At 40.3% G+C, this 14,801-nt stretch overlaps 1 protein-coding gene across 3 annotated transcripts in view; it reads left to right on the forward strand.

Annotated features, from left to right (window-relative positions):
* STAU2 (staufen double-stranded RNA binding protein 2) overlaps positions 1-14,801 on the forward strand; it is a 131,273-nt gene that overhangs the window by 78,369 nt on the left and 38,103 nt on the right. For all 3 annotated transcript variants that reach the window (XM_080938584.1, XM_080938582.1, XM_080938583.1), the window contains 4 exons: positions 1,621-1,780; positions 3,159-3,266; positions 5,532-5,744; positions 12,925-13,062. In XM_080938584.1, coding sequence (XP_080794710.1) covers positions 1,621-1,780; positions 3,159-3,266; positions 5,532-5,744; positions 12,925-13,062 — 619 coding nt within the window. The remainder of the gene's footprint in view (positions 1-1,620; positions 1,781-3,158; positions 3,267-5,531; positions 5,745-12,924; positions 13,063-14,801) is intronic.

A 14,801-nucleotide genomic window follows, 5' to 3' on the forward strand; every position in this document is an offset into this window, starting at 1 on the left:
AGCTATTGTTGATTAGCCCAGAACTGTGTGTGACTGACCAGGCCTTGAACTTGTTGAGCCAGTCCATCAGCAGGGGCCTGCTGGTGGGAGACAGAAGCTTACAGAGCCTTTGTTTTAAGCTACTAGGCTTTTGTCTTAAGTCAGGAGGTTGAGGTAGAAGCTGACCATCTTGAAAAATTGGCCACCATTATTCCCTATTCATGGCCCCTCTCCCTGTCTGTCCACTTACCAAGTACTCTGTCTAACTTCTGGTCTAACTTCCTGGGTAAGAATTAACTTAAATACTGCCTAGCACCACATCAGAAATGGGCATCAAACTGTGGTGAAAAGCCAGAATACGAGGACAAGTAGAACAGAGAACTCTCATTTCTTGTTGAGGATGTAGGTTAGTCCGTTGATTATGGAAAACGGTATAGAGATTCCTCAAAAACAGCAATGTCAGAGCTAACACAACACGTCAAACCTAGAAATAGAACTATGATCCAGCAGCTCCCTATGGAACTGGGTTTGAAGAGACATCTGTTGTCACATGCTTATGTCACATGCTCATGGCTGTATTCATGGTCACCACGGTTTGGAATCAACCTACGTGTCCACCAGTGGACAAAGAGCTAAGGGAAATATGGATGACAATGGAATGTTTCTCAGTCACAAAAGAGATGAAATTGTTCACATGTAGCATCAGCAGGGATGGAGCTGGAAGGCATTGTGTTAAGTGATGTGACTCAGGCACAGAAAGAAGAGCACTGCATGTTCCGACATAGACTTGGAAGCTAATCATTTGATCGTAAGAAATGTAGAGAGTGGAATAGTGGTTACCAGATTCTGAAAAGGGTGTTGGTGAAGAGAGTTGGGTTGAAGGAATGATGTATCTTTTCTGTGTACTGTAGTAAAATAACTGTGGGTAACAAAAGTTAAGTCGGTGTTTCAAACAGGGAACATTTGGAATGGTCCGTTTCTGAGGCCCGTTCAGGTTACCCGAGAACACACGCTGTTGCCCTACTCTGTTGATTATGCACTGTTACATGAGGAAATGCCAGTGCCTTCTGCAATATGTGCAGCAGCTATGGCCAGCTTAAAATAGACAGTTCATAGTGACGAGCGTGAATTCTTTAGTTTTTGTTCTGTCAATGTGATGTCCTCATTACTTTGTATCATACGAAGCTATCTCTGTGCCCTGCCCCCAGAGCTCTAGGCCAGTTATTCATGACAACCCCAGGAATGTGCATATAGCCACCTAAGTGGGGTCACCTTTGTCCACCTTCTGCAGTGGCTCCCTGTTCTCAGTAGCAGAGTTCTATACTCTCTATTGAGTTCTCATCTATAAAAACTGACTAAAACTTCACTGGAAGAGATTCTATAACTAGATCATTTTTTATTGTATTAACTTTTCTTTAATACTACATTTTTCATGGAAGTCAGTGTACACTATTAAATACAGATATATTGACTCACATTTTACCTTAGAAATATATCCATGAGGTCCAAATTTTATCAAGGTCTGTAGGAGAATGTGTAATATACTACATTGCTAACATTTTAAGTGAAATAATCTTATGGTTATAAGTGGTTATAGACCACTTCTGAGCTATCACTAATGCTTGTGTTTTCTTTTTGTAGGTATCATTGCCCAATGCCCAAGATCTTTTATGTTCAGTTGACTGTAGGAAATAATGAATTCTTTGGTGAAGGGAAAACTCGACAAGCTGCTAGACACAATGCTGCGATGAAAGCCCTTCAAGCCCTACAGAATGAGCCAATTCCAGAAAAGTCTCCGCAGGTGTGACACTGATGAGTGTGGTGGTCCCTCTCTTGTGCTACCTCAGGGAGGGTTCTGAGCAAACAATAAACTAAGAAAAATAATCTGTTCAGCTAAGGAAGGGCTATGGCAGTTTGCTCTTAGGTGCTTGTTAGTATACTAGACACATAATGTTCCTGCTGGGAGAGCCTGTGGAGATCACTTGCCAGGTAACGTGGCATTTAGGAACGTGTGTGTATAAAGATGAAGGGTAACATTCATTTGCTTACGTTTAATGCACTTTGCATTGGACATAGATTGCATTGTGTTAACTTGAGATCAAGGAATGTAGGCAAACACCACAACATATTTCAGCAGTGCAGGGAATTGAAGCTAGAGCCTTGTGGTTTAAAGATAAGCACTCTCCCAAGTGAGTCACATCCCCAGTCTAGGAGTGTAAAGAGGAAGAGATCATTTGAGAATTTGGCATCCTACTTTAGTTTACAAATTAGAATGTTAAGGCTTTTCTTGGGTGATTTTACCCATTTCTTTTTCTTTTTTTAAGATTTATTTTATGTATGCAAGTACACCGTCACTTTCTTAAGACACACCAGAAAAGGGCATCAGATCCCATTACAGATGGTTGTGAGCGATCATGTGGTTGCTGGGAATTGAACTCTGGACCTCTGGAAAAGCAGTCAGTGCTCTTAGCCACTGAGCCGTCTCTCCAGCCCCAGATTTTACCCATTCTTAAGACTGCATCTGTTTTCTCCATCGAACTTCAATAATAACTCTAGTCCAGGCATTTCCTTGTACACTCAGTGCCTTAGTCTTTTCTGATTAAGTTATTCAAACCTCACAGTTCAGCCTCCTAGATTATCCGTTCTCTAAACTAGATAGTACTCTTTGTTTGAAACTTTTTATGATGGCAGACACACGTTTTTCTGCTGGTTAATGTTCGTTACAACTATTAATCCCTTCTAATTAAACATAAGCTTCTTGCTATCAAGAATTGTCCCTTTACTTTCTTGCCTCAGCCCTCCAGAAGTATGTAGTAAAGATACAAGTCCGACACAGTTCTGACTGTTGGTTTGTGCCCTGTATTATGTTAGCCCATGGGTCATGTTAGAATCGAAGTTGGGGAGGGAGGCAGGTGCACAACTCTATAGTGAAAGAATTGGGTCTAAAGAATGTATGGTTGAGTAGAAGACCTTCAATCTCAGCGTGCGCTGCATCTACCTCAAATAAAACAAAGCAAAATCGGAAAGCCTAGCAGCATAGCCCTTGACTCCATGCCCGTGTCCACGTCTACTGTTTCCACTGATTGCGGGGCAGTGTGAGCATTGTTGTGATGTCTGGCTCCAACACTACCCTGGTATGTTTAGTTTTTGTTTGTTTGTTTGTTTGTTTTTCTACTTAGAATGGTGAATCAGGAAAAGAAATGGATGACGATAAAGATGCAAATAAGTCTGAAATAAGCTTAGTATTTGAAATTGCGCTGAAGAGAAATATGCCCGTCAGTTTTGAGGTATGTGTTCTGTTCTTGTCTTTGGTTGTTTAAACAAGTTAAATGATATACCACATTCTTGCAGGAGATCCATTGCCATGAAATGATTTGTGCCCCAGAAATGGAAATCACTGTGATGAGTATTGTGGGTCTCCTTGTCTTTTTTGTACTAGGCCACCTTTTTATATGACTTTTCAGTTTTGACTGTAAGATTTGATTTCTAATCATAATTTCTGTTGATCTATAGGAGTTGGTATTTTATGTATTTATCATTAATTTGATTCTATTTAATTCAAGTTGTGAGTTGAGCTAGTGTTTTATGAAACTATGCTAAAATTCAGTTCCTTCTAATTCTATGGAGATCAAAACAGGTTTGATTTATTTTGGGGGAGATGCTGGGAGTTGTACCTGGGAGTTTGCCACATGCTAAGTACAAACTCTAGGACTGAATTACGCTGTTCCTCAGGATATGTTTTAACATTAACTGACAAATCACTACAGAGGAGTAAGCTGGCTTCCTACAACTAAATATGCACAAACTAAATATTTATAGAATTGTACAAAACTTTTTAAAAGAAAAGAAAACTTAAAAGTAATTTTATCTGCCTTCTGTAATAAGAGGTCACCAACTTTGAAGGTCATACATAGAAAATGGGAAGGAGGGGGAAATAAACTATGGGAGACTCCCGAATTTCCCAGCATTTACACCCTTGAACTCATGGGGTGTGGAGTAGAAGTCATAGAGTCCTTTGCATCTCTGCGTGTTATGCTAGTGTGTGTGATGCTCATACTGATGATCTAGCATGAGCACTGAAAGGTTAAGCACATGGTTCCCCTGTTGGTTCACTAAATCCCTTGTTGTATGTGTGAGGTTCACATGCGGTAAGTAGATGAGTCTATTTCTATTGGGAGGTCCCTCACACATGAACTAGGGGCCTTTCTCTACTGTATTTGTATGTATTGAACTTAGAGCTTGTGTAGGTTGGCTGGCCAATGAATGTCACAGACCAGCCTGACTCCGCCTCACCCTGTGTTGGGTTTACAGATATGTACAGCAGTGCCTGCTTCGTACATGTATGATAGAGATCTGAACTCAGGTCTTTATTGTTTGTACAGCAGGCACCTCATGGCACCTCATGGCACCTCTCGGCACCTCACGGCACCTCACGGCACCTCACGGCACTGCTGGTCCAGCTCCCTAGCCCAGGAAATTACCTTTGTAACTGATAGGCATGTGCATTAGAGTGTGAAAAAATAAACAGTTGGTGTTTCAGTTGTTGAGCTTAAGTTACCTGAAAAGTGTACTTAAACTAACTCCCGATTCACTGACGATGGGTTATTGAGATACTGTAGTTTTTAGATTTCCTTTTCCTAATTGGACTCCAATAGTAGAAGATAAAATTCCAATATAATATAAAGTGGTAAACCAAATACTGTGTGTTCCTTAGATCAGAATTTTAAAGGAAATTTGCATTTTGAGTATTTAGGACTTAGCATCTATCTTTGCTCTACAAGCTGATACAATTTAAATGTAAGAACACATTGAATAGTTAAGAATATTCCTGGTTGAAGGTTTCATAATTCTTGACACTGAAAACCTGTCATTTTTATGGTCTGGCACATGCCATCTTGATCATATCACCAGAATCTCCAAGAGTTTGAATCCCCCTATGAAAACAGCCCTCATGTCTCTAACAAGAGGTTAATTTTCATCTTTCCTATTTTTGAAAATCTGCCACATGAGGATGCTTCATAACTCAGCTCTGTTTAAAATATTTAAACATGTAAACACACATAACAATGCTGCAGGTTTTTTTTTTGCTCCATTATGACCTTATAGAATCCTTATCATATATGTGGTCCTCTAAGATAAGCCATTGTATGAAAGACTATCTTTGAAATGATAAAACATCATCTTTGGCTTCTGATGTCTTACCCTCTTAGGGGACAACATTAGATGTATATGTAGTAATGTTACCTTTACTCTAAATGGCTTATCTAGTATGAGATTATAGCCAATTTGGCATGTTCTGTGCTCTTAGCTGTGTGTTCTATAAGACACGGGTGACCATAAGTTACATGTTAGGGTTTCTTTCACCTTTGGCTAACTTAGAATCAGAAATGTTTTACATTAACATTAAGGGTATCATACCTTCAAATTAGCTGTCTTAAAGAGATACTATAATTTTGGCATAATTTTCCAGATTAGTTGGAGATGTTTTCAAGATCTTTGCTGTTAAACACAAATGCTGCAATGTTGATTAATATTTTGCTTGCATTTAATAGGTTATTAAAGAAAGTGGACCACCACATATGAAGAGTTTTGTCACCCGGGTGTCAGTGGGAGAATTTTCTGCAGAAGGAGAGGGAAATAGCAAAAAACTCTCCAAGAAGCGTGCAGCGTCTACTGTCTTACAGGAGCTCAAAAAGCTTCCACCTCTTCCTGTGGTAGAGAAGCCAAAACTATTTTTTAAAAAACGCCCTAAAACAATAGTAAAGGTAAGCATTACCTGTGGCTATTTATTTACTTTACTTAATTACTATAGTGATGGACCCCAACGTGGTATTTTTGGTCAATATAGATCACATATGTGATTGTTTTCCTATAGGATCATAATAGAGCAGAAAAATTGTATAACATTTTAATATACTTGTTTACGCTTACATATACTTATATAATTTAAATATTGCAAACACCACTGAGTTACAGTTGCCTTGGGTTTCTAGTGAGTAACATGTTGCAAAGCTTTATAGCCTACAAACAGTTGCTACCACACAGCCTAAGTGTATAGCAATATATATATTATCTAGGTTTATATGAGTACACCTGTATCATGGAATGACATTTTCTCAGATTGACTTCATGTAATGCAACATGTAATTATAGTAAACTGGCTATAGGCTGTTGACACAAGGTTTCTTAAGGTAGATCCCTCCTCTCCTTCCTGTCTCCCTATCTTCCCCCCTTCATCCCTCCCCCAACTGATTTTCTTCCTTGCTTCCTGTTCTTTTTTTTTTTTTTAAAGACCTTTATTCTAATTTTATGTATCTGAGTACACTGTCACTGTCTTCAGACACACCAGAAGAGGGCATCAGATCCCATTACAGATGGTTGTGAGCCACCATGTGGTTGCTGGGAATTGAACTCAGGAATCTCTGGAAAAGAAGTCGGTGCTCTAACCACTGAGCCATCTCTCCAGTCCCTTGCTTCCTGTTCTAAATCAAGATGCAGATCATGTGATGTTAAGTCAGTGATAATTTTATTTCTTTATATATTTGTGCTTCTTAGCATCCATGTGTGTCTTCTTGAGCATAACTCACATCATGACCATGTAAAGTAGATGATATTATCCCTCACTTTAGTTTATTTTATGTGGTGTGCACACATGTGTGTTTGTTTGCATATATTTGGGCAAGCATATTTCTCTGTCTATGTTTTCAGGCCTGAGATTAACATAGGTGCTCTTAATCATTCCCCATGTATTCTTTGAAGCAGGGATTCTTTGAATCCAGAGCTTACAAATTCAGCTAGCCATCCTGCTCTGGGAATACCCAATCTTTGCCCATCACATACTAGGATTTTAGTACCATGCCACTAGGTACTTTTGTGGGTGACACAGGCCTGATTTGAAGTTCTCATACATGGGAAACAAGCATTTTACCCTCTGGGCTTTTCTTCCAGCCCCCATTCCTTGTTTTCTAAGTAAGGCTTTACAAAGAATGCTCAGGTAGTTTGCTCACTTCTCTTTGGCCATCTTGTGGAGGAGCACAAACCCCTCAAATCCACCATTTTACAGTAGCCGCAGCTCTGCCGGCTGCACTGTAATTTCTTAGGACACAAACTGTACCAGGACACAAGATGATAACATGTTATCATATTATCAGGGATGACAGTAACATCAAGTGGAAACAATAAAGTACCCTGTGTACCTGATTTTGTCCAATGCTGTGTGTGCTTTGTCATGCTTAATCCTTAGGGGAAACCTCTGAGGCCACATGTGAATTTTGTTCTCCATTCATTTCCCCCACCTTCCTTGCAAAGGAAGAATCCAGAACACACAGCCTCTCAAAGTGTTATAACCATTTCTTTTATTGGGTCATATGTGCAAGTGGGTGACTTGGTGTTTAGTACAGTGTCAGATGCTCATGGACAACACGGGAGGACGTGGTGTTTTGTCCAGGTAGAGTAAACCTCAAGTTGCTGCATTTCAGTTCCTGGCTCAGGTCACTTTTCACCCACAGGCATATTGCAAGTATGCATCAAGGGCTGCACATAAGAGTTAATAACTATTAGTGAGTTCCTCTGTTTGAATTGTACAGTGGCACATTTTTTTTTACAGATTTTCACCTTTACCTCTGCTTTATATGAATACATTACATGAATGTAGAAATGAGTAACCACATGCTTTTTTTTAATGAAAGTTTTGTTTTACTTAGAAGAAAATGAAAATTGTGCATTCCCTGAAGTAGTATTACATGTTGTATGCAGTGCAGAGGTGAATGGTAGAAATACGTAGCTCATGGACCCACTGGTCATGAACTATAATGGCTCTGAAGAAGAGTGGTCTGTTCTCTTCTAACCCCTGGCCAGGGATCAGGGTGGGGCTGTGTTAGTGCAGCCGTGGGGTCAGTTCTGAGCGTGACTTCCTGGCCTGAACATGTTGCATAGGGTTGTCATCCTCTAAGCATGGGTAACACTGACATGTGCTTCATAAAATTGTCTTTACTGAAGCATGCACAGAATGCATAAGTAATCATGAAATATTCTTAAACTACATATGTATTAATCATATATTAAGATGGCATATGACTTGCCTATTCAAATCACTCTCTAGTCACATGAATGACACAATTTATCAAAAAACCCTTCTATATAAAGTCTCTATATAAAAGCTTTTCCATGAAGAACAGTGCGTTATATCAAAATGGCCACTTACGATTGATTGTAATATCTAGTAAACTAAGCCCAATCTTAATAAACTAAGAATATTAAATTGTTAAGCTAGACAAGATATATACATTTCTAAAGTGGTATATAATTCTAACTCCTGTGTTAACTATAGCCATTGGAAAACTACTGTTAAATGTTATCTCCCAGCACATAGGGATAGAGGAAACAGTGCTTTGGTTTATAAGCATGCTATTCTGGAATGTTCTTCTATCCACCATCCACATCTCTATTTAAACTTGACCTGTTCAGAAAAGGCTTCTCCGAGCCTCTGCTGCCCCTGCACTGGATAACCACCCCTGCATTTTTTCCTGCATACATCACACTTGGAATTACTTGTGCTATGTCTGTCTTATGTAGAATAAAACTTGGAGATTTTCTGAAATGTAGGCTATTTTGAGAAAGGAATGTTCATGTAATGAGCTGAAATCTAGATGATTTTAGGTATAATATTGTAGGTTGATAAATAGTTTGTCTGGAATATTATTGTGAGGTTTTATTATTTTTCTTATGTATTTATATATCTTTCTTATCTGGGATGTGTGATTCCTTATGCTCTGTAGAGAAGTAAAGAAAATGTCTATAATGAGTTACCTTCATTTTACTTAAAATAGTAAAAACCGTCACATTGTCTTATTATCCCTAGCGTGTTTGCGATGTGTCGTGCTGTCGTTCAGGGTAGGCATTTATATTTGAGGAACACAAGTTTCCACCCCAGACTCAGGTTTCAAGTCCAGTTGTTTCTACCTATAGTGTCCATTGGAAACTGGTTAACTGTGAACTTCTTTTGGGTATAAAGATGATTTATAGAGTTACTCTTTTAATATGTACAGCTTATCAGATTATGTCTTTAGGTTTTTATCTGTTCTTCTGTGAGATAATTGTCTTCTGTAAAATAACATTTCAAAGAAGGCAACAGTGGAGATAAAATTTTCTGGACACAATTATTTATAAGACTGTTCTTACTGGTTTTTAGGATAATCTGAAACTTGATATTTAAAGAATAACTGAACTATCAAGGCCATAGTACATAATTTCAAACAAGGGACAAAGTCAAGTCACTAACAATCTTCTCAGGTTTCCAACTTTACCTAAGTTTATTTATGTATATGGTGATTGTCACTAAAATCTAATCAATAGCACTTCTTGGGAACATAGAGACATTCTTAGAAGAGCCTGAGGCTTAACGGCAGTAAGCATTATGGAAAGTCTCTCATTGGAAATACAGATTTATTTGAGCATCTTCATGTGTATGGTGGCAACTTCTAAGTGCCAGGGTTCACCCATAGCTTCTTTTTAACCTTCTTATTAGACTCTCACTTTCATCATTTCTTTTTTAGTGACCCTTTTCAAAAGATTTTCTTTTATTTTTGAGATTATGATATAATTATACCATTTTCTCCTTTCCTTTTGTCTCTCCATACCCTCCCGTATGCCCTCCTTGCTCTCTTTGAAACTCAGGCCCTCTTTTTTCATTCATTGCTGTGTTTCCCCCACTCTCGCACTCCTTGGTGGCCTGTAGTTCTTGTGCAGGGTTGAGGCCTCACTGTCTTTCCCTATCTACTCTCTCATGTCTGTTGATGCTGTCCTTGTTCAGCTCATATTTAAGCTGTCGTGCTGGTGACACTTTGCAGATATTGCTTCTGACATTGCTAGGGACACAATCTCACAGCAAATCCCCGGATTCTCTGGCTCTTACAGTCTTTCAGCCCTGCTTTCTGCAGTGTTCCCTGAGCCTTCAGTGCAGGACTTGTTTTGTAGATCTGGGACTGGGCTCCACATCTCTGCATTTCCATTGGTTGTAGTTTTCTGAAAAAGGTCTCCATCAGTTGCAGAGAGAAGTTTCCTGGATGAGGGGTGAGGACTACACACTTACCTATGGGTCTAAGGACAAATACATAGCATACAGTCAGGGATTATGCTGATTCATTGAAGTGTTGTTATATTTCCTTGTCCAAGATTCCTGACTTCCCTAACTCTGGGTAGCTGGCTGGGTTACATATAGTAACGGCATAATTTCTCTTGTAAGTCCAATAGGGAGCTGTTGGTTACCTCCAAGGTGTGTGTGCCGCTACTGCACCATGGGGTTATTGTGTCATGCTGGTACTTGATGTGGTTCAAAGGCATATAGTTGGGTACAATTGTTGCTTGTCACTCTCTAGAAGCTAGCATGATGCCTTCTGGCACCATAATGGTTGGTCCTCAGGGAGGAAGCATTCAGGTCAGTTCCTGCTTAGAGCCTCTGTGTCTGCAATGCATGGTGGTGTCATAAGCAATAGGAACTTACCTTCCACCTCTGGTTGGCAGCCAAGGGCAAAACCAATAAATAGTCTGTAACATTTTGGGAGTCTCTTTGACAACTCTGACCAACACTCAAAAAAGAGCTTCTCATGTCTGATGTTGGGAGATTTGTTATGTGATCTTTGGCTCATGGAAGGAACACTGTCAGCCTACAAGTAAAAATTTTATTTATATTATATATTTATTTATACATGGATATACATGTGTCATTGTTTTTGTTTCAGTTAATATATGATTTCTTATGACTTTAAAAGACATTCTTACTGTTAATTTACCCTTTCTTCTGTATTTAACTCTTTCTCAGTCCCTAATTAGAGCCCTCTCCTCCTTCTGTAGACTGAATACTTGTACTCTGTAAATGACCCTTGATAGTTTATTTGAGCTGCAGTTTTTGCTTGTGGTAGTACCTTAGCAAGAGCTAACCATCTCCTCCGCTCTCATGTTCAGTCTAACCATTGCCATCCCGAGGTTTATAGTCATTTTTAAAACTTACCTTGTGTTTGTATGTGTACATTGTGGCATATATGTGAAGGTCCGAGGACAACCTAGAGGATTCTGTTCTTCTCCCTCCTCTGTCCCCCTCATGGTGATTGAGCTCAGGGCATCTCTCCAGTTGGTGCAGTGAGTACCTTAATTACACTAAACCATCATGCTGGCTCTGAGGCCTGCATGTTTGTTCTTTTCCTAGTTTCTCCTTTACACCTAGTGTTGTCAGTTCCATCTTTAGAGAATGATTCCCAAGTTGTTCTGTGCCCTCCATCATGTGTTCCACATTATTGCTTAATAATTCACAGGCACCTCGAGTTCAGGGCCCAGTTTGTCATCTTCTGTTGTGTATCTTTAGTCTTTCATGGTGCTCTTCATCTAGTGGCTGGCAGCGAGATTTCTTTTTATCAGTAAGATCATCAGATCCTCTTGATGCCTCTCTCAACATCTCTAGAGAACTCTTTCTAGCTCTCACTAACCCCCTCTGCTGCGCTTCTTGCTAGTGTGGTGAAATGGGCCTCATAGTTTGGCCTACTTAGAGTTCCTTTTAGTTCAGGATTTCAAGGTCAGCCTGGGTAACATAGTGAGCTCACCCTCTTATACCTGCCCCTTTCTTGTCTCAAACAAGCTTCTATTATTCCCTTCCAGTCTTAGTCGGGGTTTCTAATGTGTGATGAAACACCACAATCAGAAGCAACTTGAGGAGGAAAGGGTTTATTTGGATTATGCTTCCACATCACAGTTCATCATCAAATGAAATCAAGACAGGAGCTCAATCAGGGCAGGAACTTGGAGCCAGGAGCTGATGCCGAGGCCATGAAGGGGTGCTGCTTACTGATTTGCTCATCATGGCTTGCTCAGTCTGTTTTTTTTATAGAACCCTGGAGCACCACTCCAGGGCTGGGCCTCCCACTTCAATCACTAATTAGGAAAATGCCCCACAGGGTTGCCTGCAGCTGGATTTTTATGGAGGCATTTTCTTTATTGAAGTTCCCTCCTTTCCGGTGACTTTGATTTGTGTCATTTGATATAAACGCATCCAGCACTTCTTACCTGTTGGGGCTGTTAGACTTCCCAACTTCTCCAAGCCGGTGGGCATGTAGTCATGTGTCACCATGGCTTTAATGTATATTTGCCAAGTTCTAATGAAGTTGACTAATCATTTTCCCACTTGAATTTTTGTGAGATACCTTTTCATCACTAACCTGTCTTCTTTTTCTTAATACATTTTAGGAGTCTCTAAAAGTATGTTTTGAAGACTAAATCCATCTTTTTCTTTTTTTTTCAACTTTATTTTAAAAAAAAACAGATACATGTACAGATTTTAAAAAGCATTTTTACATAAGACTATATGAATATATTTTTGTCAGTACATGATTTTTGAAAGGTTTGATAGTATGCATTGAAAACTTACTAGTTACAATGAGCATAAAGTACATGTAAAACAAAAGGTAACATAGAAATAGTCAGTTTTCTTGGTGTGTAAAGATTAAATATTGATTTTTAAATACCAAGAATTGCCACAAGGATATATTCTTAGCTCTTGAATTATTGATGATTTAAGGTCTAGGTGTACAAATCCATCTTTTTAAAGTCACATGTTGTAAGTATCTGCTCACAGTTCATGTCATACTCGGTCCTGTTCCTTTTCTCTGTCTTTATTTGTTAACAGAGGGTGTGGAGTGACCCTCCCACACTGAAGAGATCACCCAGTTTTTAAAGCATAAGCAATCTACCTTATCTCTAGTATCTTTGCAGCTCAATCTCATGGAAACCTAAATGTTGGGCCCATTTTGTAGATTTTTGTTACAAATCTTTCTCATGCCGGGTTTATCTTTTTCAGTCAGTTTTGCTAGGCTGGGGGGTGTGGCAGAGAAACGCTGATTTTTCCAGGGTCTAATGAGTTTTGCAATCAAGATTCTGAAATTTTTCTTATGTTTTTAGGCTGGACCTGAGTATGGTCAAGGAATGAACCCCATTAGCCGCCTGGCTCAGATCCAGCAGGCCAGAAAGGAAAAGGAGCCTGATTACGTTTTACTTTCAGAACGAGGAATGCCTCGACGCCGAGAGTTTGTAATGCAGGTATTCTTTTTTTTTTTTCTTTCTCTCTCTGTAAAAATGTTTATTTTTACTAATGTTTTGAATACAGGAACTAACTGTGTGAGGAGGGAACCTCAACTCTGCAGAGAACAACAGTGAGAGCCTGCCTGCCCACATCCCAGGGGGAGGCCCACTGCAGAGCATCTTGGCATGGACTATCCCCTCCTAGTTAATGTCAGTGCCACTAAGCAGGAAGCAGAAAAATCAGGTTGTGAAGACCTTACCAGCTACCCAGCTAGTGTGCAAGGAAAGGGGACCAACCTGTGACCTGGGAGCCAGGGAACACAGGCAGGAAGCAGAGGTGCCAGATTCAGTTGAGGGCAGGAGGCAGAATGCCCAGGTCCAGGAAGAACGAGAAGAGGATTTTGGAGGCTTTTTTTATGGAGGTAAAAAAATCAGGCACATTATCCAACTTCTCCCTGTGGCCTCTAAGCTGCTGGCACAGCCCCTGACACTATCCCTCTCCCCACAAAACCAAAGGGAATAAGGAAGGAGGCAGAAGGCTGGAAGTTCTGAGGATGGGTCATGTTTAGGTAGCCAGAGAGCACCTGTGAGCAAGCTGGCCAAGCACAGGAAGGGCAGGTGGAAGCTGCTTGTCCCTTTGTGGGACAGGGCCGAGCCAGGAGGTGCCCGAGAGAATTCCCGCTCAAGCACAGAGCCCCATATAGCATGGAAGAGGATGCAGGTATTCTTAACCTTCATAATAAATGTTTCTGAAATCAGTGAAGAGACGGAGGCATTCTCAGGGTGGCGCAGTGGTGTGAGGGAAACTGGGTTCTTGGTAGCGTTTACACTGAAGCAGTCATTCCTCTTGGGCTCACCTATCTACTTGGTGGAAACACCCTGGTGTCAAGGACATGTTAGATGGGCAGCGTAAGATCTGGAAGGGCCTGAGAGTTCACATGGGTTATTTACCACAGTTTATCACTTACTGTCTGTCTCTTAACTTTTCATGTTGCACTTTATAACCAGGGTGAGTAATTATTATGATCAGAGACAAAGGGAATTAGAAACAAAATAAGACGGATAGATACAGGGTATGGAAATAGGCCAAGGGCATAAGGTTATGGGACTCTGGAAAATTAGAGCTTCTGTCTGGCCAGCTGAGCATGGTGGGAACCGAGGGAGAGATCTATCTTTTTATGTGCGGCCAAGAAACTTGAAGGCTGGTTGCTCTGTATGAGCCAGGAGTGAGTTCTAACACCCAGACTGCCTTGTTCTTTTCAGGCCTGGCCAAACACATCTATGTTTCTCAGTTCAAGCCATAGTCTTGGAGCAGCCTGGGTTCTAATTTTTTTATTAGGAAACTTATCCAGGGCTGGTGAAATGGCTAAGTGATTAACCTGGACTCTTCTTATAGAGGCCTCAAGTTCTTGGTACCTCATAACACCACAACAGGCAGTTCAGGGCTGCCTGTGACTTTAGTTCCAGGGTGCGGGAGGTCTCACACACCTCTCTGGTCTCTTTGCCTATACCTGTAGTCACATACATACAAAGAGGCACAAAATACACACATGAACACACTTAAATCTTTAGAAAGGTGGGAAGGAAACAGGATAACGGTTCCCCAGACTGCAAGTAAGACCTTTGCTACAATGCACTCAGCTGGGACTTCTCACATTCCTCTCTGGATTTCTTTCTCCCTGTATAGAAAATGTAAAGCTAATTCTACCTTTGTTGTTTCAGACTTACCTGGTACATAGCTCTGAAAATTACAATTC

Source organism: Micromys minutus, assembly GCF_963924665.1.
Source record: "Micromys minutus genome assembly, chromosome: 26".
Classification (NCBI taxonomy): domain Eukaryota; kingdom Metazoa; phylum Chordata; class Mammalia; order Rodentia; family Muridae; genus Micromys; species Micromys minutus.